This window comes from Oncorhynchus clarkii, chromosome 27, assembly GCF_045791955.1.
Source record: "Oncorhynchus clarkii lewisi isolate Uvic-CL-2024 chromosome 27, UVic_Ocla_1.0, whole genome shotgun sequence".
Classification (NCBI taxonomy): Eukaryota; Metazoa; Chordata; class Actinopteri; order Salmoniformes; family Salmonidae; genus Oncorhynchus; species Oncorhynchus clarkii.
In genome coordinates, this window is record NC_092173.1 from 1,859,791 (window position 1) to 1,883,549 (window position 23,759).

At 41.0% G+C, this 23,759-nt stretch overlaps 1 protein-coding gene across 1 annotated transcript; it reads right to left on the reverse strand.

Annotated features, from left to right (window-relative positions):
* Window positions 1–1,212: 1,212 nt before the first annotated feature.
* LOC139385910 (NLR family CARD domain-containing protein 3-like) lies at window positions 1,213–22,172 on the reverse strand. Its single transcript, XM_071131203.1, has 10 exons — window positions 22,135–22,172; window positions 20,664–20,780; window positions 16,523–16,639; window positions 10,286–10,370; window positions 9,928–10,156; window positions 7,777–9,565; window positions 5,842–6,015; window positions 3,083–3,256; window positions 2,775–2,821; window positions 1,213–1,807 (listed from the first exon to the last, which is right to left on the reverse strand). The coding sequence occupies exons 1-10, from the start codon at window positions 22,170–22,172 to the stop codon at window positions 1,281–1,283; spliced, it is 3,297 nt and encodes a 1,098-aa protein (XP_070987304.1). The 3' UTR covers window positions 1,213–1,280.
* Between the last annotated feature and the right edge of the window lie 1,587 nt (window positions 22,173–23,759).

A 23,759-nucleotide genomic window follows, 5' to 3' on the forward strand; every position in this document is an offset into this window, starting at 1 on the left:
TATATCAGTGTGTCTGTGTGTATGTCAAGTGTGTGTGTGTGTGTGCTTGTGTGTGTGTGTGTGTGTGTGTGTGTGTTCAGTGTGTGTGTGTCCAGTGTGTGTGTTTTTTTTTTTTACCTTTATTTAACCAGGCAAGTCAGTTAAGAACAAATTCTTATTTTCAATGACGGCCTGTGGGTTAACTGCCTGTTCAGGGGCAGAACGACAGATTTGTACCTTGTCAGCTCGGGGGTTTGTGTTCCGGTGTGCTCTAACCACTAGGCTACCCTGCCGCCCCTGTGTGTGTGTATCAGTGTGTGTGTGTGTGTCCAGTGTGTGTGTGTGTGTGTGTGTGTGTGTGTGTGTGTGTGTGTGTGTGTGTGTGTGTGTGTGAGTCCAGTATGTGTGTGAGGCATGTGTGTGTGTGTCCAGTGTGTGTGTGTGTGCATCCAGCGTGTGTGTGTCCAGTGTGTGTGTGTGTGTCCTGTGTGTGTGTGTGTGTGTGTGTGTGTGTGTGTGTGTGTGTGTGTGTGTTTGTGTGTGTGTGTGTGTGTGTGTGTGTGTGTGTGTGAGTCTAGTGTGTTTGAGCATCCAGGGTGTGTGTCCAGTGTGTGTGTGCATCCAGCGGGTGTGTGTTTGTGTGTGTGTGTGTGTGTGTGTGTGTGTGTGTGTGTGTGTGCGCATGTAGTGTGTGTTTGTCCAGTGTGTGTTTGTCCAGTGTGTGTGTGTGTGTGTGTGTGTGTCAGTGTGTGTGTGTGTGTCCAGTTTTTGTCAGTGTGTGTGTGTGTGTCCAGTGTGTGTGTGTGTGTGTGCCCAGTGTGTGTGTTTAATTGTGTCCAGTGTGTGTGTGTGTGTGTCAGTGTGTGTGTTTGTGTGTTTTCAGTGTGTGTGTGTGTTTGTCCATTGTGTGTGTATATCAGTGTGTGTGTGTGTGTGTTTGTGTGTTTCCAGTGTTTGTCCGGTGTGTGTGTATATCAGTGTGTGTGAGTCCAGTGTGTGTGTGTGTGTCCAGAGTGTGTGTATATCAGTGTGTCTGTGTGTATGTCAAGTGTGTGTGTGTGTGCTTGTGTGTGTGTGTGTGTGTGTGTGTGTGTGTGTGTGTGTGTGTGTGTGTGTGTGTGTGTGTGTGTGTGTGTGTGTGTGCGGTATGTGTGTCCCCAGTGTGTGTGTGTGTGTGTGTGTGTATGTCGTGTGTGTGTGTGTCTTGTTTGTGTGCGTGTGTGTCCAGTGTTTGTGTGTATGTGTCCAATGTGTGTGTGTGTGGATCACTGTTAACATGGTAGTTATTTACAGGTTATTATTTACAGGGACACTGAGGAGTCATCACCCCAAACCCTAAACCCTGTATAGAGGGGCTCTGTGAATGTGGAGGTGAATGTGTACAGGTGGGTCAGTGTGTCAGAGGAGGCTCTATAGAAGGACAGAGTGCCGGCTGAGCAGTCCAGATACACTCCTACTCTGTGGGAGCCGGAGGGGTGGACGTCTATGGTTGTGGTAATATTATTGTGACAAGCATAGTAACTGTTGTCAGAGCAGAACAGACTCCAGGACTTGTTATTCCATCCAAGACAACAGTCATCACCCCCTCCTCTCCTGTTGATTCCTATATATGTCACTCCGATGCCAACCCTTCTCCCACTCCACTCTACCTCACAGTAACAGCGCCCAGTCAGACCCTCTCTACACAGCACCTGTTCACAGCCCTCAAATCTCTCTGGGTGATCAGGATACAGCTGCTCCTCTTTCCTACGTGTCACCTTTCTGTTCTCCTCAGACAGAGAGAGGAATCTGTTTACTGTGTTTGGGTCCAGTGTCAGATCACACACATCTGATGGATGAAAACAGACGCAATATTAGAAATCATCATCATTCACAGAATGTTAACTCACTTTTCACTAATTCATTTAATGTAGATGTTTCTAGGTATCAAAAGGAGAAATTAAGGTAACTTGAGACTTGTTGAATGATCTTATGTTATACTTTATGGTAATATAAAACACACTTATTCACATTAATCACACACACACACACACACACACACACACACACACACACACACACACACACGTAATGGCTTTCGTCCTCCTCGTCTGAAGAGGAGAGGCGAGAAGGATCGGAGGACCAATATGCGGCGTGGTAAGTGTCCATGGTTGTTTAAACACAAACTGAACACTCCATAGAAAAACAATAAATGTAACGTGAATAACCAAAACCGAAAACACACACACACACACACACACACACACACACACACACACACACACACACACACACACACACACACACACACACACACACACACACACACACACACACACACACACACAGACACGGAAACAATCACCCACAAACAAACAGTGAAACCCAGGCTACCTAAGTATGATTCTCAATCAGAGACAACTAACGACACCTGCCTCTGATTGAGAACCATACTAGGCCGAACACAGAAAAACAACCTAGACACACAAAACATAGAATGCCCACCCAACTCACGTCCTGAACAACTAAAACAAACAAGTAACACAATAACTAGGGTCAGAACGTGACAACACCTGTATACATCATGAACACAAACACACATTTCTTATGTAATACGAACACGCCACACACAAACACAGACACACACATTGTCAAAACAACTATTTTTAAATGTTGGTGTCCCTGATTTCTGCTTCTGTAGAACTACAGCTGATATTTAATATGACCAAGTAAGTAATGATGGTGGTCTTTGACTTTGACTTAACTTGAATTAAGACTTATTCTTAGTAATATTCTTCACAGCAGTCAACACTCACATTTTCTAAGCCCAGGTTTCATTGTGTACTCTCCACCATGTTCCACACTGTAGCGGTAAGCAGAAGAACAGACAGTCATTGAGTGATACACCTGAACTCACTCACACACACACACACACACACACACACACACACACACACACACACACACACACACACACACACACACACACACACACACACACACACACACACACACACACAGTCAGCATATACCTTTGTCCAAATGGTGGTAAGAATGTTTGTCTTAACTAGCCTGATAAGTCAAACATGTCTGATATGAACATTGACATAAACCCTCTACAAACTTGAGTTTCTCCAGTCTGCAGTGTGGATCCTCCAGTCCAGCAGAGAGCAGTCTGACTCCTGAGACTCCTGGGTGATTGTAGCTCAGGTCCAGCTCTCTCAGGTGTGAGGGGTTTGACCTCAAAGCTGAGACCAGAGAAGCACAGCCTTCCTCTGTGACTAGACAGCGTGACAGTCTGCAAAGAGTCAAAACATTTTAAAATCAGACTGCTATTCTTTGGGCGGTGAAAATTGTGGCAGTGTATTTTTTCAACATTTTTAGATATATCAGTGTCCTGAAAACTGCCATATCCATAAATTAATGTATCATTATTAGAAATGACAAATTATCAAAGTATTGCCTGTAGAGAGATAAATGTTTAGTACAAATATTTGAGTAGACATGCTGCAATAGTTTGTGTCGGGGGGCTAGGGTCAGTCTGTTATATCTGGTGTATTGCTCCTGTCTTATCCAGTGTGAAATTAAGTATTCTCTCTCTCTCTCTCTCTCTCTCTGAGGACCTGAGCCCTAGGACCATGCCTCAGGACTACCTGGCCTGATGACTCCTTGCTGTCCCCAGTCCACCTGGTCATGCTGCTGCTCCAGTTTCAACTGTTCTGCCGGCGGCTATGGAACCCTGACCTGTTCACCGGACGTGCTACCTGTCCCAGACCTGCTGTTTTCAACTCTCTAGAGACAGCAGGAGTGGTAGAGATACTCTGAATGATCGGCTATGAAAAGCCAAATGACATTTACTCCTGAGGTGCTGACCTGTGATTATTATTATTTGACCCTGCTGGTCATGTATGAACATTTGAACATTTTTGCCATGTTCTGTTCTAATCTCCACCCGGCACAGCCAGAATAGGACTGGCCACCCCTCATAGCCTGGTTCCTCTCCTGGTTTCTTCCTAGGTTCTGGCCTTTCTAGGGTGTTTATCCTAGCCACCGTGCTTCTACACCTGCATTGCTTGCTGTTTGGGGTTTTAGGCTGGATTTCTGTACAGCACTTTGTGACATCAGCTGATATAAGAAGGGCTTTATAAATACATTTGACTGATTGATTGAGTAGACTGACCAGACCAGTTTAAAAAGCAGTATCAGTCAAAAGACAGACAGTGAGGAATCACATTTAGATTGTATTGAGTTTTTAGATTGTATTGTTTTATTCGAGGTGACAGTACATAATGTCACCTTTTATTTTAGGATTTTGTGTGTGTGTCCAGTGTACATTTTTTAATTTAACCTTTATTTACCTAGGCAAGTCAGTTAAGAACACATTCTTATTTACAACGACGGCCTATCTCAGCCAAACCCAGACGGCGCTGGGCCAGTTGTGCGCCTCCCTATGGGACTCCCAATCACGGCCGGATGTGTGTGTCCAGTGTGTATGTGTGTGTCGAGTTTGTGTGTGAAACAGTGTGTGTGTGTCCAGTATGTGTGTGTGTGTCTGTGTGTGTGTGTTAGGAATGGGCGGTATATTTCATGATGTACCGGTATTGATGCAGGGACCGGTTTGGGTTTTTACTTTACCTTCTATACCGGTATTGATGCAGGGACCGGTTTGGGTTTTTACTTTACCTTCTATACCGGTATTGATGCAGGGACCAGTTTGGGTTGTTACTTTACCTTCTATACCGATATTGATGCAGGGACCGGTTTGGGTTTTTAGTTTACCTTCTATAACGGTATTTGAATGTTTGGTTTGTTAAATGTGACATGCCATGTGTAATGTCGATTTTTATAGTTTACTTCTTTACTTGAGTCATTTCTCTCTGCTCTTTCTCTCCGTGCAGCTTTCCACAGTGACCTATCCACGTCCCCTGTCACTCAAGGAACGCATTTGATGTTCCTCAACCACGAGACACTTGCGTTCAGTCTGCATGGATAATGCAGCACATGGAACAATGTGGATGACAACAAAGCTGTTTTCACTTTGCTTCTTCAAATAAATCCACCAGCGTTCTGTAATGACACTATTAGTTTATGTTTATTACATCAGCAAAACAGCTAGTTTGTCTTTTCTTAGCAAGTTGCCCTAAATCTTGTGAGACGCTAATTGTTCGCCACTAATGCTAATATCTAGCTAGATAGCTAATAAATGTACTGAATAAGAGCAAAAGTAGCTAGCTAATACAGCCTGATAATACCAGTGATGGTGTAGACCTAAATCAGCATGTTGATTGTGCAACAGTCTCTTCTTAACCAAAGGGGAATATGCAGAGCAAGAACATGTTACCTACATGAAGTAGCTAAGAGAAAACATGCAATGTAGCAAAAGCTTATAGGGTCCCCTAGGAAACACTTATCAACACTTTAGTTCCTACCCTGTCACAATAACTCCTCCCTGGCATTTTAATTGGTTGTCATCTCAAACACTGTATTCAAAGTGCTAAAAACTAAAAATACCTTCAAATACCTGGCCATATCGCCCAGCCCTAGTTTGTTTGTGTGTCTGTGTGTTCATTGATTGATACACTTGCAAACACATACACACACACACACAGAACACACACACAATGGACAAACAGGACACACAGGACGAACACACACAAGACGGACACGCACTGGACACACACTGGACACACGCATGCACACACACACACACACACACACACACACTGGACAAACACACACAGTTCAAAAGGCTGGAGCATAGCGCAAATTTAAAACTGTAAGCTCACTGTCCAAACACATATGGTGTGGACGTTGTGTGTTTGGTAAACACATGTGGATCTGGTGAACAGTTATCACTTGTTGACCAACTACAGGAATACTGACCTCAGAGTCTCCAGTTTACAGTGGGGATTCCCCAGTCCAGCAGAGAGCAGCTTCACTCCTGAATCCTTCAGGTCATTGTTACTCAGGTCCAGCTCTCTCAGGTGTGAGGGGTTTGACTCCAGAGCTGAGACCAGAGAAGCACAGCCTTCCTCTGTGACTCCACAGCCTGACAGCCTGACAAAGAGATCATCATGACTTCACAAACACACTGTTGTCATGACTCTCCTGATCAGGTCAGGAGACCACAACCCTACAGATCATCTCTCACCCCCAACAGCGAAGGGGTCTGAAGATGTGGGGGTTTTATGACCCCTCACGCCCCTGGTATATCTTAGGCCACAGACAACATTCCTTTGTCCTCTCACTATGGAGACCCACCCTCAGAACATTAAACATGCAATAAGGGACTTTGGAACAATGGTTTCCGTCAGCCACATTGGTGGTCATGACGATAGATGGAACATGAAAATGTATGTCATTTTTGTTTTGTTATTAAAGGTTAATAGATGACATTATAAAGAAACATTTTAACTTTAAGAGTTTTCCTAGGATATGCTTGATGTTTATACATTGCACGTGGAAAATGTCCAAATCAAAGAGAATGTTTTGGTAAAGATGAAATGTGAAGTGAGTTGTCTAAAATTGGAATTGAGTAAAATCTAGACCTTGCCTCGGTGCGCCCAGAGAATTGCCCTAAAGGCGGTTACACCCACTTCTGACCCGAGGGTATATGACATGTGCATTAAGAATTAACATATCAGACTATGTGACCCAAACTGCAGCCATGATCTAAAAAGTAAATGAACCCAGAACGCAAAACAAGTTTGCAGAAGAATACATCTTTTTCTACCCAAGCTACGGATGAGACCCCCTAGCATCCAATCCCAGCGAATCGTGGTATCTAAACGGTTTCATTCCTACGCTGTGAGCTCTGAGTTTCAGATCTGTCCATCCTCAGAAGACCCCTTCCAGAGCAAGGGTGAGGAAACAGACCACTATGCCAAAAGGACACTGACATCGTGAGGACAACCAGAGTTGCGCCGGAGAAGTGCGTAATTGAGCAGCCTAAACGGACCACGCTGAGCTTCCCATCTGAGAACTTCCACACGTAATTACATCATTATATTCTGACCCATAAGAGCGGCAGTTCGGGGCAAGGTTAGGGTTAAAATAAGCATTGCTGACAAATGCACCCAAATGTATATTTCTCTCGTGTACTTTCTCTTTTTCTCTCTCCTTAAATCCCCATTTTGGGTAACACGCGCCATAGTGTGTTGGCCCGTTATACTAAGTTCTAATCTATAGCCTAGATTGTGTTTTTGTGTATGTGTATTTTTTATCATCATTTTAGCTTTCTAGTAAATAAATAATCAACTAAGATTGGTGTGGTAAGAACTCATTGGTGGGACTCGGGTTTGTGCAAATTCCCGGATTATGCGACGTTCAGAATGAGACTGTAGAGGAAACTGATTCATTAGTGACTGTTGTAAAATCGATATTCTGATATACTTTGAGTTAATTTAGGAAATAGAAACTCAATAAAACAAATTTTCCCATGGTGCCCTAGGTAAATGAGTTAATAATTGCTTGATTCATTTAATCACGCAATTAGAAACCTTTAATCATTCGATGAGCAACAGTCGTCACATTAACTAATACAATGTCATGACACTGTTCATTTAACACCAGTAGTGCAGAAGGACAAAGGCAGATGCATTTGGTTTATTCTCTCAAACAACATATAGATTCATCTTCGGGTCTCCTAGAATTGTATGGTCATATTGTTATACTAATGTGAAAACCAAATGCACTGATTCAATGTGTAATTCAATATGATATTGTATATATATTACAATACATATTTTTCTCTAAACTGAATATATATTAGATTTGCTTCCTGATGATTAGTTCTGATGTGTCATTTTATGTACTCACAGGACAGCTCTGGAGGCTTTGACCACTGGCAGCAGCCTCAGAAGACCTTCCTCTGATCTGGAGTATTTTTTCAGGTCAAACACATCCAGCTCCTTTTCTGAAGTCAGCAACACAAAGACCAGAGCTGACCACTGTGCAGGTGACAGGTTGGCTCCAGAGAGACTTCCTGTTCTCAGGTAGCTTTGGATCTCCTCCACTAGAGAATGGTCATTCAGTTCATTCAGACAGTGGAACAGATTGATGCTCCTCTCCGGAGAAAGATTCTCCCTGATCTTCTCCTTGATGTACTTGACTGTTTCTTCATGGCTCCGTGAGCTGCTTGTCTTTGTCAGTAGACCTTGTAAGTACTTCTGATTGGACTCCAGTGAGAGGCCCAGAAGGAAGCGGAGGAAAAGGTCCAGGTTTCCTGTCTTACTTTGTAAGGCTTTATCCACAGCACTCTTGTAGAAACTAACTTCAGGCTCGTCTCTGAATAGCAAAGAAAAGTTATTGGATTTTGTTTGCTGTTTGTCCATTAGATTCTCGTTGTTGTTGATGAATGAGAGGAACACATATACAGCAGCCAGAAACTCCTGAATGCTCAGATGAACAAAGCAGTACACCTTCTCCTGGAACAGCACACATTCCTCTTTAAAGAGCTGTGTGCACAATCCCGAGTACACCGAGGCTTCAATGACATCAATACCAGCCTCTTTCAGGTCCTCTTCATAGAAAATCAGATTGCCCTTCACAAGCTGTTGAAAAGCCAGTTTTCCCAGTGACAGAATGCTCTCTTTATTCCAGTGTGGACCTGTCTCTTCTTTCCCAAGATACTTTTCATTCTTCTGTTTGGTATGAAACACCACAAGGTGTGTGTACATCTCAGTCAGAGTCTTGGGCATCTCTTCTCTCTTATATTTCAGCATGTGTTCAAGGACTGTTGCAGAAATCCAACAGAAGACTGGAATGTGGCACATGATGTGGAGGCTCCTTGATGTCTTTATGTGTGAGATGATTCTGCTGGCCAGGTCCTCGTCACTGAATCTCTTCCTGAAGTACTCCTCCTTCTGTGGGTCATTGAACCCTCTTACCTCTGTCACCTGGTCAACACACACTGAAGGGATCTTATTGGCTGCTGCAGGTCTGGTAGTTATCCAGAGGAGAGCAGAGGGAAGCAGATTTCCCTTGATGAGATTTGTCAGCAGAACATCCACTGAGGTTGACTCTGTGACATCACAACAGATTTTGTTCTTCTGGAAGTCTAGGGGCAGTCGGCACTCATCCAGACCATCAAAGATGAACAGAACTTTGTACTTGTTGTAGAGGGAGATTCCTGATTGTTTGGTTTCCATTGAGAAGTGATTGAGAAGTTCAATGAAAGTGTGTTTGTTCTCTTTCATCAAATTCAGCTCCCGAAAAGGGAATGAAAATAAAAATTGCACATCCTGATTTGCTTTTCCTTCAGCCCAGTCCAGAATGTACTTCTGCACAGAGACTGTTTTTCCAATGCCAGCGACTCCCTTTGTCAGCACAGTTCTGATAAGTTTGTCTTGTCCAGTTAAGGGTGTGAAGATGTCGTTCCATTTGATTGCAGTCTCTAGTCTTGCTTGTTTCCTGGTTGTTGTCTCAATCTGTCTCAGCTCATGTTCATTATTGACCTCTCCTGTTCCACCCTCTGTGATGTAGAGCTCTGTGTAGATCTTATTGAGAAGTGTTGGGTTTCCTTGTTTAGCGATCCCCTCAAATACACATTGACACTTCTTCTTTAGATTAGATTTGAGTTCACGTTGGCAAATCACAGCAGGATCATCTGAATCTAGAAATAACACAGAGGATATTAACATTCCGTCTGTTTTAATGCTTACAGTATTGTAGGACTGTTATAACGTTTTAAATTATAATTATTTAACTGACTATACATGTGTAAATGTTTTCATATTGCATTACAGACTGGCGTGACTGATTATAATATTATTGATTATTGATGGTATTATTAATGTTGTCTCTCTCTCTAATCTCTCTCTAAATGAATCACCACAACACATCCCTGCTGCTACTTGAGGAGGTCACTAGGTGTTGTGTTAAGGCTGCTACAATGTCATTGAGTTGTACTTTCGCTTCAGCTTTTAAATGTTATAAAACAGCACTCAACATGAGTCAGACAGATCTTACAGTTCTCCAGTGTGTCAGCAAGCTCCACCTGGTTCATTTTCCTCAGGACGTGCAGTGTGATCTTCAGAGCCCCCTCTCTGGCACTGCTCTCCTGCTTCTCATCTTCAGAATCCACCACTTCCTTATCCTGCTTCTGACTCTCAAAGCCTTCTGGGAGTTCTGGACTAAGAATCCTCATGAACAGCTTCAGCTCGTTCTTCACAAATGTCATAATATTCTCTTCAAGCATCTGAAATAAATAAAGTAAATAAGTTAAGCAAGAGACAATATGCTTTCTCATTATCACATTAATGAATGATTGACAGATCAACTTTACTTGAGGTAAACAAAAACAAATGTACATAACAGGACCACATACACTGAATATGGAGGCCAGGTCTTTTTGATGACTCTGGGAAGACTGACCACTGAGAATCTCTGACTCTAATCTCTCCTGTTGGTTTCTGTGGACAAAACATGAGATTACATCTCCTCATCCAGGGAGTGAACACACGCACACACACACACACACACACGCACACGCACGCACACACACACACACACACACACATACACACACACACACACAGTCTCTAGTCAGAAATGACTAGGGAGGTACCCTTATCTCACCTCATTTGCTCACAAACACTGTATGTTTGTTTTACTCCATGTGTAACTCTGTGTTATTGTATCTGTTGAACTGCTTTGCTTTATCTTGGCCAGGTCGCAATTGTAAATGAGAACTTGTTCTCAACTTGCCTACCTGGTTAAATAAAGTTGAAATAACTAAAATGCTGCTGGTAGAGTAGCTAGCTAGCATACCTAGCTGTACCGACTAACTAGGATAACTAGGATGCTGCTGGTAGAGTAGCTAGCTAGCTTACCTAGCTGAACCGACTAGCTTGGATAACTAGGATGCTGCTGGTAGAGTAGCTAGCTAGCTTTCCTAGCTGTACCGACTAGCTTGGCTAGCTAGCAGTTTGTTCATCTGTCCCTGATCTCGATGACAACGAATCTGGTGAATCACAAAATAAAACAAGGATAGAGAGTGAAAAGGAGCTGGCTACACTCATACTGTCCCTGATCGCAAAGCAAAAAGAAAATTAAACACTAAACTTTGGTGTGTCAACACCATAGCGAACTCCGTCATTATTTCCAAAGATCACCTCATCCCACTCTGCGCGTAACCAGGACAATATGCTTGGCGCCACGCCGTACGTGGACGCGGACAGTTCTGTATGGGGACGTGGACAGTTCCAGAACGCGGACGTGAGCAGTGCAACACAATCAACTAAACACAGTCTTTACAGTGGGTTACATTAGTAATATTCATTTATTTTTTTATTATTATGTAAAACAAACTTTCTACATTTTTATATAACAATATGTTGAGATCTGGGCCCATATCCACAATGGAAATGTGGTCATATAAGTGCTGAGAATAAAGACATTTGACACTTATGGGTATACATTAAAGCTATGCATGAAGCCTCTAGTCCCACCGAGTCGGCAGATATTTAGGACACCTCGTGAGCTGTCCTAAGTAGTTAAGAGTTAACAGCAGGTGTCTTGATAATACTATAGAATAATGCAGCGAGTCAGTGGTTCCTGAGCCACATGTAATTCCTTTGCAGTAGTAGAAAGTAATGTTTTATATTTCTATATAATCAATCCATAAATAATATAGACCTACATGCAACAGTATGTCTTGTGCTTTTGGCAATGATGTATGTATAATAATTATGTATAACATGTGAGACCATGTATGTCTGCATAGCATTTTGTCTTCATTTTGGCAGAATAACTCATGCTTATTTCTGAAGATTAACTCAGGTTTTCACCTAGCGGCTAAGGAGTTGGAGCTGTGGCAGAATGGTGGAGGGTTCGAAACCTGGACTGGGTGCTGGAGAAACAGGTGGAATTGATCTGACCACTGGAGGGCTGCTGGGTTTATATCCTCAAAACATTAATCTTTCGTTCATCAGAACTCTACAGGTTCTTCTTCCCTGAACCCAAAAAGTATGTATGTATGTTAGTGATTCCATATATGAAGGAAGTGATAAAAGCCTTTTTGGTTGTATAAGGAACCTTCTTTTCTAAGAGTGTATAATAAACATGTTTTTATTTTGATTATTTAATTATCTACATCTTGTTATTTCAAGTTCTCCCTTTGGAGTAAGACATCATGTTGTTAAAAAAATAATCCTAAATTGGGCATGGCTATAAATTGGGCAATTGAAGGCATCTAGGGCGTAATATGTGGTCGCTGAAAATTAACATTGTATGCAATGTTGTAGGCAACATTCTTGGCAAGGGACTTGATGCCTACTATGCCAAAGCTATTTAGAGTTGTTAAACAGGGTTTCAGGCTTTTATTTTGAACAATGAGGAAGCTATTTTGCACACAAGACCGGGAGCTCGCCCTCGGTTCTTTTTCCTTTCATTTGAATAAGTCTGGTGGAAATATTACCGATTATTTTGACAAAAGACAACCTGAGGATTAATTATAAACATCGTTTGACATGTTTCGACAAACTTTAAGGGTACTATTTGGATGTATTCATCTGAATGTTGTGATCGCCATTGACAGTGGATTACTGAACAAAATGAAACAGCTCATCAAACATAAGTGATTAATTATATCGCTAAATTCTGACTTTCATGACTCCTCTACTTGGCTTGAAAATGTGTGTATGCAGGGCGCTGTCCTAAGATAATCGCATGGTATGCTTTCGCCGTAAAGCCTTTTTGAAATCTGACACAGCAACTGGATTAACAAGAAGTTTATCTTTAAGCCGATGTATAACACTTGTATAATTTATGAATGTTTATTATGAATATTTCTGTATTTTGTATTTGGCGCTCTGCAATTTCACCGGATGTTGACCAGGTGGCAAGCTTCTCACCTACCCATAAGAAGTTTTAAACGGGTTTGAAGACTGAGTTGATATAAGGGTAATATTGTCAAAATTCTGCTTGACCATCAGAATTGGTCAAAAATAAACATTTACTCCATTATATTAGACAATAATTCAAATAAAATCAAATCTAATTGTATTAGACACATGCACTGAATACAACAGGTTTAGACGTTACAGTGAAATGCTTACTTATGAGCCCCTAACAAACAATGCAGGTAAGTAAAAAATGCGAATAAGAATAAGAAATAATGGTAACAAGTAATTCAAGAGCAGCAGTAAAATAACAATAGCGAGACTATATACAGGGGGTACCATACAGAGTCAATGTGGAGGCTATACACAGGGGGGTACCATACAGAGTCAATGTGTGGGGGCACCGGTTAGTTGAGGTAATATGTACATGTAGGTACTGTTATTAAAGTGATTATGCATAGATGATAACAACATAGAGTAGCAGTGGTGTAAAAGGGGGGGGGGCAATACAAATAGTCTGGGTAGCCATTTGATTAGATGTTCAGGAGTCTTATGGCTTGCGGGTAGAAGCTGTTTAAAAGCCTCTTGGACCTAGACTTGGCACTCTATGTGGCTAGGGTGGCTCTATGTGGCTAGGGTGGCTGGAGTCTTTAACCATTTTTAGGGCCTTCCTCTGACACCGCCTGGTATATAGGTCCTGGATGGCAGGAAGCCTGGCCCCAGTGATGTACTGGGCCATTCGCACTACCCTCTGTAGTGCCTTGTGGTCAGAGGCCGAACAGTTGCCATACCAGGCAGTGATGCAACCAGTCAGGATTCTCTTGATGGTGCAGCTGTAAAACCTTTTGAGGATCTAATGCCAAATCTTTTCAGTCTCCTGAGGGGGAATAGGTGTTGTTCGTTCCCTCTTCCCGACTGTCTTGGTGTGCTTGGACCATGTTAGTTTATTGTTGATGTGGATGCCAAGGAACTTGAAGATCTCAACCTGCTCCACTTCAGCCCCGTCGATGAGAATGGGGGCGTGCTCGGTCCTTTTTTTCCTGTTGTCCACAATGATCTCCTTAGTCTTGATTATGTTGAGGGATAGGTTGTAATTCTGCAACCACCCGGCCAGGTCTCTGACCTCCCTATAGGCTGTCTCGTCGTTGTCGGTGATCAGGCACACTGTTGTGTCATCGTCAAACTTAATGATGGTGTTGTGCCTGGCCATGCAGTCATGAGTGAACAAGGAGTACAGGAGGGGGCTGAGCACGCACCCCTGAGGGGCCCCTGTGTTGAGGATTAGCGTGGCGGATGTGTTGTTACCTACCCTTACCACCTGGGGGTGGCCTGTCAGGAAGTCCAGGATCCAGTTGCAGAGGGAGGTGTTTAGTCCCAGGGTCCTTAGCTTATTGATGAGCTTTGAGGGCACTATGGTGTTGATTGCTGAGCTGTAGTCAGTGAATAGCATTCTCACATAGGTGTTCCTTTTGTCCAGGTGGGATAGGGCAGTGTGGAGTGCAATAGAGATTGCATCATCTGTGGATCTGTTAGGGTGGTGTGCAAATTGGAATGTATCTTGCGTTTCTGGGATAATGGTGTTGATGTGAGCCACGTTATATGCTCAATCAATCAATTTAGTTATATTTTGCTACTTGTAGGCTACTGTTTGTAATTTGTCTCAATATATTTTATGATGTGTAGCCTACCGTGATGTAGTGCAATTTTATTGGGTAAGCATTAGAATAAGCCACCTCAATATTTGCAACCATAGGTGATAATATTTCTCTAGGTGCTGATCCGTCATCAGTATTGTGAAATAATTATAATGTTAAAATCATAAGGCTAGTGGGCAGTATCCTTAATTTCGGAGAGTCTGGCGTGCCCAAAGTGAACTGCCTGTTACTCAGGCCCAGAACCTAGGATATGCATATTATTGGTAGATAAAACTGTTAAAATAATGTCTGTGAGTATAACAGAACTGATATGGCTGGCGAAACCCAGAGGAAAATCCATCCGGGAAATGTTTTTTTTTGATGTGTCAATGTTTTTGCTATTGAATATAGTGGGATAAAGCTCCCAGATTGCAGTTCCTATGGTTTCCACTAGGAAGTGGACATTTTCACTGTCACTAGAGGTTTACGCGCGTGACCTTGTGCACCCTCCCTGTTCTTTTTCCTTTCTATTGAATACGCTGTTGTCCGGTTGAAATATTATCGATAATATCGATATTTGACAACCTAAGGATTAATCTTAAGGCTAGGTGGGCGCTAGTGTCCTACCTCGACAACATCCGGTGAAATTGCAGAGTGCCAAATTCAAAATATAAAATTCCTAATATTAAACATTCATGAAAATACAAGTGTCATACATGATTCTTTAGCTTAGAATCTTGGTAATCGAACCACTTTGTCCGATTTACAATAGGCTTAATGGCGAAAGCATAGCATTTGATCATCTGAGGACAGCGCCTCACAAAATTTCTGCATTTGCATAAATTCATAACCTGCACAAGCATCCTCAAACTCAAAAATAGCAATAAATTAAATTAAAATTTCATTAATTAAATTAATTAAAATCCAAGGAATCCCAGAAACACAATAAATGGTTGTTTTTTTCGATAAAGTCCCTCTTTATATCCCGAAAGCTCTGTTTTGTTGGCACGTTCTGTTCAGTAATCCACTGGCTCAATGCCGTTCAAAACATGCAGACCAATACATCCTAATAGTACCGGCAAAGTTCGTCGAAACAAGTCAAACGATGCTTCTAATTAAGGAAAGATTTGAATGGAGAAAACTGATCTGAGAGCAGCGCTCCCTTTCTTTCCATCCTATCAGTATTGATACATGATCTACCAGACATGATACCTTGTAGTGCTGCTGATCCAGTTTCTACTGGTCTGACTGAGGATATGAACTCTGACCTGTTCACCAGACGTGATACCTTGTAGTGCTGCTGATCCAGTTTCTACTGGTCTGACTGAGGATATGAACTCTGACCTGTTCACCAGACTACCTTGTAGTGCTGCTGATCCTGTTTCTACTGGTCTGACTGAGGATATGAACTCTGACCTGTTCACTAGACGTGATACCTTGTAGTGCTGCTGATCCAGTTTCTACTGATCTGACTGAGGATATGTAACTCTGAACTGTTCACCAGACGTGATACCTTGTCCTTGTACCTTGTAAATTAAAAAAAGAAACAGTAACACAATAAAATAAAATAACAATAATGAGACTGTAAGGAGAACCAGTACTGAGTCAATGTGCAGGGGTACCAGGTAGTTGAGGTAATAATGAGACTATAAGGAGTACCAGTACTGAGTCAATGTGCAGGGGTACCAGGTAGTTGAGGTAATAATGAGGCTATAAGGAGTACCAGCACTAAGTCAATGTGCAGGGGTACCAGGTATTCTAGGTAATTGAGGTAATATGTACATGTAGGTAGGGGTAATAGTGACTAGACAATCAGGATAGAGATTACATCTCCTCAACCAGGGAGTGCACGCATACACATACACACACACACACACACACACACACACACACACACACACACACACACACACACACACACACACAGGGAATGTTGTGTTTTTTTAATAGTGTTTTAGGACTATATGAAAAAAAGTATTAGCCTATGGATTTTGAAAACAAGAAAAATAAATGGGAAAATAGGAGAGGAGGAATGACTAGAGACAGTGTTGTTTAACTCACTGACCATGATCCACGAGTTCTTCTTACCTTTGTTCAGTAGAAAGGTCTCCCTCTCTAAAGTATATAGGTAGCTCCATAGACTTGTCACTCTTCATGGACACACAGCTGGGTACAGGGGAGGCTGGTCTCTCCTGCTTGATTGGGCTACAACACAACAGATAAAATATGTACAATTAGTACTGCTAGGTTTTACACAGTAATAATATATATCTGCCTCACTCTCAGAGAAATCAATAGTACTGCTAGGTTTTACACAGTAATAATATATATCTGCCTCACTCTCAGAGAAATCAGTAGTACTGCTAGGATTTACACAGTAATAATATATATCTGCCTCACTCTCAGATAAATTAGTAGTACTGCTAGGTTTTACACAGTAATAATATATATATCTGCCTCACTCTCAGAGAAATTAGTAGTACTGCTAGGTTTTACACAGTAATAATATATATCTGCCTCACTCTCAGAGAAATCAGTAGTACTGCTAGGTTTAATACAGTCAAATGTGACCGACCAGCTTGGTTCGGTCTTGTGTAGCCAAATTTGAAATTGTATTTTTTAAATTGGATAAAAGTAGAGACTCAGAGCTGGAAAATGGTATATCATACACTGCAGTTGAGGATCAATGGGAAAGTAGTTCTGCTTTGAAAGTTGATAAACTTGTAACCTCACTTTTGAGAAAACGTCCTTTGAATGTTTTGGTTCTCAAACATCAGCGCTGTTAAACGTTGTTAAAAAATTATCCTAAATTGGGCATGGCTATAAATTGGGCAATTGAAGGCATCTAGGCTGTAATATGTGTTCTATGAAAATTAACATTTGTATGCAACTTTGTAGGCAACATTATTGGCAAGGGACTTGATGCCTACTTTGCCAAAGCTATTTAGAGTTGTTAAACGGGTGTGAAGAGTGTGTTGATATAATGGTAATATTGTCAAAATTCTGCTCGTAACAATGATCAGAATTGGTTAAAAAAATATGCATGCCATTATATTAGGCAATAATTAAGAGTAGGCAAAGTGGTAGTGTCGTGTGAAAATTCTATCAAATGTCTTACATTGCAACGAGTACATTCAGGGTGCCTCGGAACCCCTGCAGTACCTCCACAGACAACGGATTGAGAACCCTGATTTAGCAGATACTCTTATCCAGAGTGATTTACAGTAATTACATTCATCTTGAGATAGCTAGGTGAGACAACCTCATATCACAGTCAAATATACAGGATATAAACATTCAGGATTCTCTTGATGGTGCAGCTGTAAAACCTTTTGAGGATCTAATGCCAAATCTTTTCAGTCTCCTGAGGGGGAATAGGTGTTGTTCGTTCCCTCTTCCCGACTGTCTTGGTGTGCTTGGACCATGTTAGTTTATTGTTGATGTGGATGCCAAGGAACTTGAAGATCTCAACCTGCTCCACTTCAGCCCCGTCGATGAGAATGGGGGCGTGCTCGGTCCTTTTTTTCCTGTTGTCCACAATGATCTCCTTAGTCTTGATTATGTTGAGGGATAGGTTGTAATTCTGCAACCACCCGGCCAGGTCTCTGACCTCCCTATAGGCTGTCTCGTCGTTGTCGGTGATCAGGCACACTGTTGTGTCATCGTCAAACTTAATGATGGTGTTGTGCCTGGCCATGCAGTCATGAGTGAACAAGGAGTACAGGAGGGGGCTGAGCACGCACCCCTGAGGGGCCCCTGTGTTGAGGATTAGCGTGGCGGATGTGTTGTTACCTACCCTTACCACCTGGGGGTGGCCTGTCAGGAAGTCCAGGATCCAGTTGCAGAGGGAGGTGTTTAGTCCCAGGGTCCTTAGCTTATTGATGAGCTTTGAGGGCACTATGGTGTTGATTGCTGAGCTGTAGTCAGTGAATAGCATTCTCACATAGGTGTTCCTTTTGTCCAGGTGGGATAGGGCAGTGTGGAGTGCAATAGAGATTGCATCATCTGTGGATCTGTTAGGGTGGTGTGCAAATTGGAATGTATCTTGCGTTTCTGGGATAATGGTGTTGATGTGAGCCACGTTATATGCTCAATCAATCAATTTAGTTATATTTTGCTACTTGTAGGCTACTGTTTGTAATTTGTCTCAATATATTTTATGATGTGTAGCCTACCGTGATGTAGTGCAATTTTATTGGGTAAGCATTAGAATAAGCCACCTCAATATTTGCAACCATAGGTGATAATATTTCTCTAGGTGCTGATCCGTCATCAGTATTGTGAAATAATTATAATGTTAAAATCATAAGGCTAGTGGGCAGTATCCTTAATTTCGGAGAGTCTGGCGTGCCCAAAGTGAACTGCCTGTTACTCAGGCCCAGAACCTAGGATATGCATATTATTGGTAGATAAAACTGTTAAAATAATGTCTGTGAGTATAACAGAACTGATATGGCTGGCGAAACCCAGAGGAAAATCCATCCGGGAAATGTTTTTTTTTGATGTGTCAATGTTTTTGCTATTGAATATAGTGGGATAAAGCTCCCAGATTGCAGTTCCTATGGTTTCCACTAGGAAGTGGACATTTTCACTGTCACTAGAGGTTTACGCGCGTGACCTTGTGCACCCTCCCTGTTCTTTTTCCTTTCTATTGAATACGCTGTTGTCCGGTTGAAATATTATCGATAATATCGATATTTGACAACCTAAGGATTAATCTTAAGGCTAGGTGGGCGCTAGTGTCCTACCTCGACAACATCCGGTGAAATTGCAGAGTGCCAAATTCAAAATATAAAATTCCTAATATTAAACATTCATGAAAATACAAGTGTCATACATGATTCTTTAGCTTAGAATCTTGGTAATCGAACCACTTTGTCCGATTTACAATAGGCTTAATGGCGAAAGCATAGCATTTGATCATCTGAGGACAGCGCCTCACAAAATTTCTGCATTTGCATAAATTCATAACCTGCACAAGCATCCTCAAACTCAAAAATAGCAATAAATTAAATTAAAATTTAATTAATTAAATTAATTAAAATCCAAGGAATCCCAGAAACACAATAAATGGTTGTTTTTTTCGATAAAGTCCCTCTTTATATCCCGAAAGCTCTGTTTTGTTGGCACGTTCTGTTCAGTAATCCACTGGCTCAATGCCGTTCAAAACATGCAGACCAATACATCCTAATAGTACCGGCAAAGTTCGTCGAAACAAGTCAAACGATGCTTCTAATTAAGGAAAGATTTGAATGGAGAAAACTGATCTGAGAGCAGCGCTCCCTTTCTTTCCATCCTATCAGTATTGATACATGATCCACCAGACATGATACCTTGTAGTGCTGCTGATCCAGTTTCTACTGGTCTGACTGAGGATATGAACTCTGACCTGTTCACCAGACGTGATACCTTGTAGTGCTGCTGATCCAGTTTCTACTGGTCTGACTGAGGATATGAACTCTGACCTGTTCACCAGACTACCTTGTAGTGCTGCTGATCCTGTTTCTACTGGTCTGACTGAGGATATGAACTCTGACCTGTTCACTAGACGTGATACCTTGTAGTGCTGCTGATCCAGTTTCTACTGATCTGACTGAGGATATGTAACTCTGAACTGTTCACCAGACGTGATACCTTGTCCTTGTACCTTGTAAATTAAAAAAAGAAACAGTAACACAATAAAATAAAATAACAATAATGAGACTGTAAGGAGAACCAGTACTGAGTCAATGTGCAGGGGTACCAGGTAGTTGAGGTAATAATGAGACTATAAGGAGTACCAGTACTGAGTCAATGTGCAGGGGTACCAGGTAGTTGAGGTAATAATGAGGCTATAAGGAGTACCAGCACTAAGTCAATGTGCAGGGGTACCAGGTATTCTAGGTAATTGAGGTAATATGTACATGTAGGTAGGGGTAATAGTGACTAGACAATCAGGATAGAGATTACATCTCCTCAACCAGGGAGTGCACGCATACACATACACACACACACACACACACACACACACACACACACACACACACACACACACACACACACACACACACACACACACACACACACAGGGAATGTTGTGTTTTTTTAATAGTGTTTTAGGACTATATGAAAAAAAGTATTAGCCTATGGATTTTGAAAACAAGAAAAATAAATGGGAAAATAGGAGAGGAGGAATGACTAGAGACAGTGTTGTTTAACTCACTGACCATGATCCACGAGTTCTTCTTACCTTTGTTCAGTAGAAAGGTCTCCCTCTCTAAAGTATATAGGTAGCTCCATAGACTTGTCACTCTTCATGGACACACAGCTGGGTACAGGGGAGGCTGGTCTCTCCTGCTTGATTGGGCTACAACACAACAGATAAAATATGTACAATTAGTACTGCTAGGTTTTACACAGTAATAATATATATCTGCCTCACTCTCAGAGAAATCAATAGTACTGCTAGGTTTTACACAGTAATAATATATATCTGCCTCACTCTCAGAGAAATCAGTAGTACTGCTAGGATTTACACAGTAATAATATATATCTGCCTCACTCTCAGATAAATTAGTAGTACTGCTAGGTTTTACACAGTAATAATATATATATCTGCCTCACTCTCAGAGAAATTAGTAGTACTGCTAGGTTTTACACAGTAATAATATATATCTGCCTCACTCTCAGAGAAATCAGTAGTACTGCTAGGTTTTACACAGTAATAATATATATCTGCCTCACTCTCAGAGAAATCAGTAGTACTGCTAGGTTTAATACAGTCAAATGTGACCGACCAGCTTGGTTCGGTCTTGTGTAGCCAAATTTGAAATTGTATTTTTTAAATTGGATAAAAGTAGAGACTCAGAGCTGGAAAATGGTATATCATACACTGCAGTTGAGGATCAATGGGAAAGTAGTTCTGCTTTGAAAGTTGATAAACTTGTAACCTCACTTTTGAGAAAACGTCCTTTGAATGTTTTGGTTCTCAAACATCAGCGCTGTTAAACGTTGTTAAAAAATTATCCTAAATTGGGCATGGCTATAAATTGGGCAATTGAAGGCATCTAGGCTGTAATATGTGTTCTATGAAAATTAACATTTGTATGCAACTTTGTAGGCAACATTATTGGCAAGGGACTTGATGCCTACTTTGCCAAAGCTATTTAGAGTTGTTAAACGGGTGTGAAGAGTGTGTTGATATAATGGTAATATTGTCAAAATTCTGCTCGTAACAATGATCAGAATTGGTTAAAAAAATATGCATGCCATTATATTAGGCAATAATTAAGAGTAGGCAAAGTGGTAGTGTCGTGTGAAAATTCTATCAAATGTCTTACATTGCAACGAGTACATTCAGGGTGCCTCGGAACCCCTGCAGTACCTCCACAGACAACGGATTGAGAACCCTGATTTAGCAGATACTCTTATCCAGAGTGATTTACAGTAATTACATTCATCTTGAGATAGCTAGGTGAGACAACCTCATATCACAGTCAAATATACAGGATATAAACATTCCACTCAAGCTGAATGGATAATAATAATGGATATGTAGCATTTTGCTTTAAAAAAGTTTAAAAATTATACACATCTAAAATCTATATTTAAAAATCTGAGAACAGATATATTGAAGCAACTATTTATGATTAAAAAACAAATGTGAACATTTTTGGAAATAAACTCTTATTAATAATTCTTAAACAAAATTGTCATCTCACCTCTTAGCTTTGGTGTCATGTTCCCCAGAGAGACTCATTTTAGAGTCAGGGCCTCCTTCCTCTCTCTCCCCAGAGAGACTCATTTTAGAGGCAGGGCCCCCCTCCTCGCTATCCTCAGTGAGACTCATTTTAGAGCACTGACCCCTAAACAGAAATCCAGCATGTCGATTGTCATTAACACAGCAATTCTTCAATGTCAATTGTTATCATTTATTAATTATCTCTTATAAAACATTTACTAACAGACATATAGAAACAGTCAGGGGATTTAATGCAATCACATGAACATGTAGTTGTGACATTTCATCTCCATGGTAACTGTCATTTTTATAATAAGTCACTGTTAATAGTCACAAAGAGTGGACTATTTATTGTCTTTCAATATGTTATTTTCTAAACGTATCTGATAATACAGACAGAAGGGTGAAAATGGGCATGAATGATCTGAGAGGGAAATCATTGATCCATTCAATGTTTATTTGCAACAAGTAAGATATGTTATATTAGGTAAAGTAGGCTAGGTTATAATGTATAATAGCAGTTTGTTAGTGATATGCAGATTGAGTTCTATACCTCAGCTATAGACTTCACATCATACATGACCAGACAAAACCTGTTCAGATCAGTTCACAGAGACCATCAGGTTTGTCGGCATGATAAGTGATCGTAGCTCAAACCCACTCTGACTATTGAATGTCTGACGTCGACCTAACCTTATAATAGTTTGTAGGTAGCCTAGACCCACAGTACGAGAGTCTGCCCGTCTTTCCTACATACCAACACGTTTATTTCATGTTACAGAAAAATATGTGCCACAGTTTCGAAAGCAACTTTGTAACTGCGTAGGCTACAAACATGTTTCTAATTACATATGAGGAAATCACATACCTTACAGTCACTGGTGCAGCTGTTTTCCTGCAGTTGAAGTAGCTTTCATAGGCAACTCATTCAACCAGCCTAAACAACAGTAAATAAAAGATGTCAAATGATCAAAAGTGAATCCTGATATAGCCATATACATTAGAGAGAGTTATATATAGCCTGATATAGCCATATACATTAGAGAGAGGTATATATATCCTGATAGAGCCATATACATTAGAGAGAGGTATATATATCCTGATATAGCCATATACATTAGAGAGAGGTATATATATCCTGATAGAGCCATATACATTAGAGAGAGGTATATATATCCTGATAGAGCCATATACATTAGAGAGAGGTATATATATCCTGATATAGCCATATACATTAGAGAGAGGTATATATATCCTGATATAGCCATATACATTAGAGAGAGGTATATATATCCTGATAGAGCCATATACATTAGAGAGAGGTATATATATCCTGATATAGCCATATACATTAGAGAGAGGTATATATATCCTGATATAGCCATATACATTAGAGAGAGGTATATATATCCTGATAGAGCCATATACATTAGAGAGAGGTATATATATCCTGATAGAGCCATATACATTAGAGAGAGGTGTGTATATACTGATATAGTCATATACATTAGAGAGAGGTATAGTGGGGCAAAAAAGTATTTGTCAGCCACCAATTGTGCAAGTTCTCCCACTTAAAAAGATGAGAGAGGCCTGTAATTTTCATCA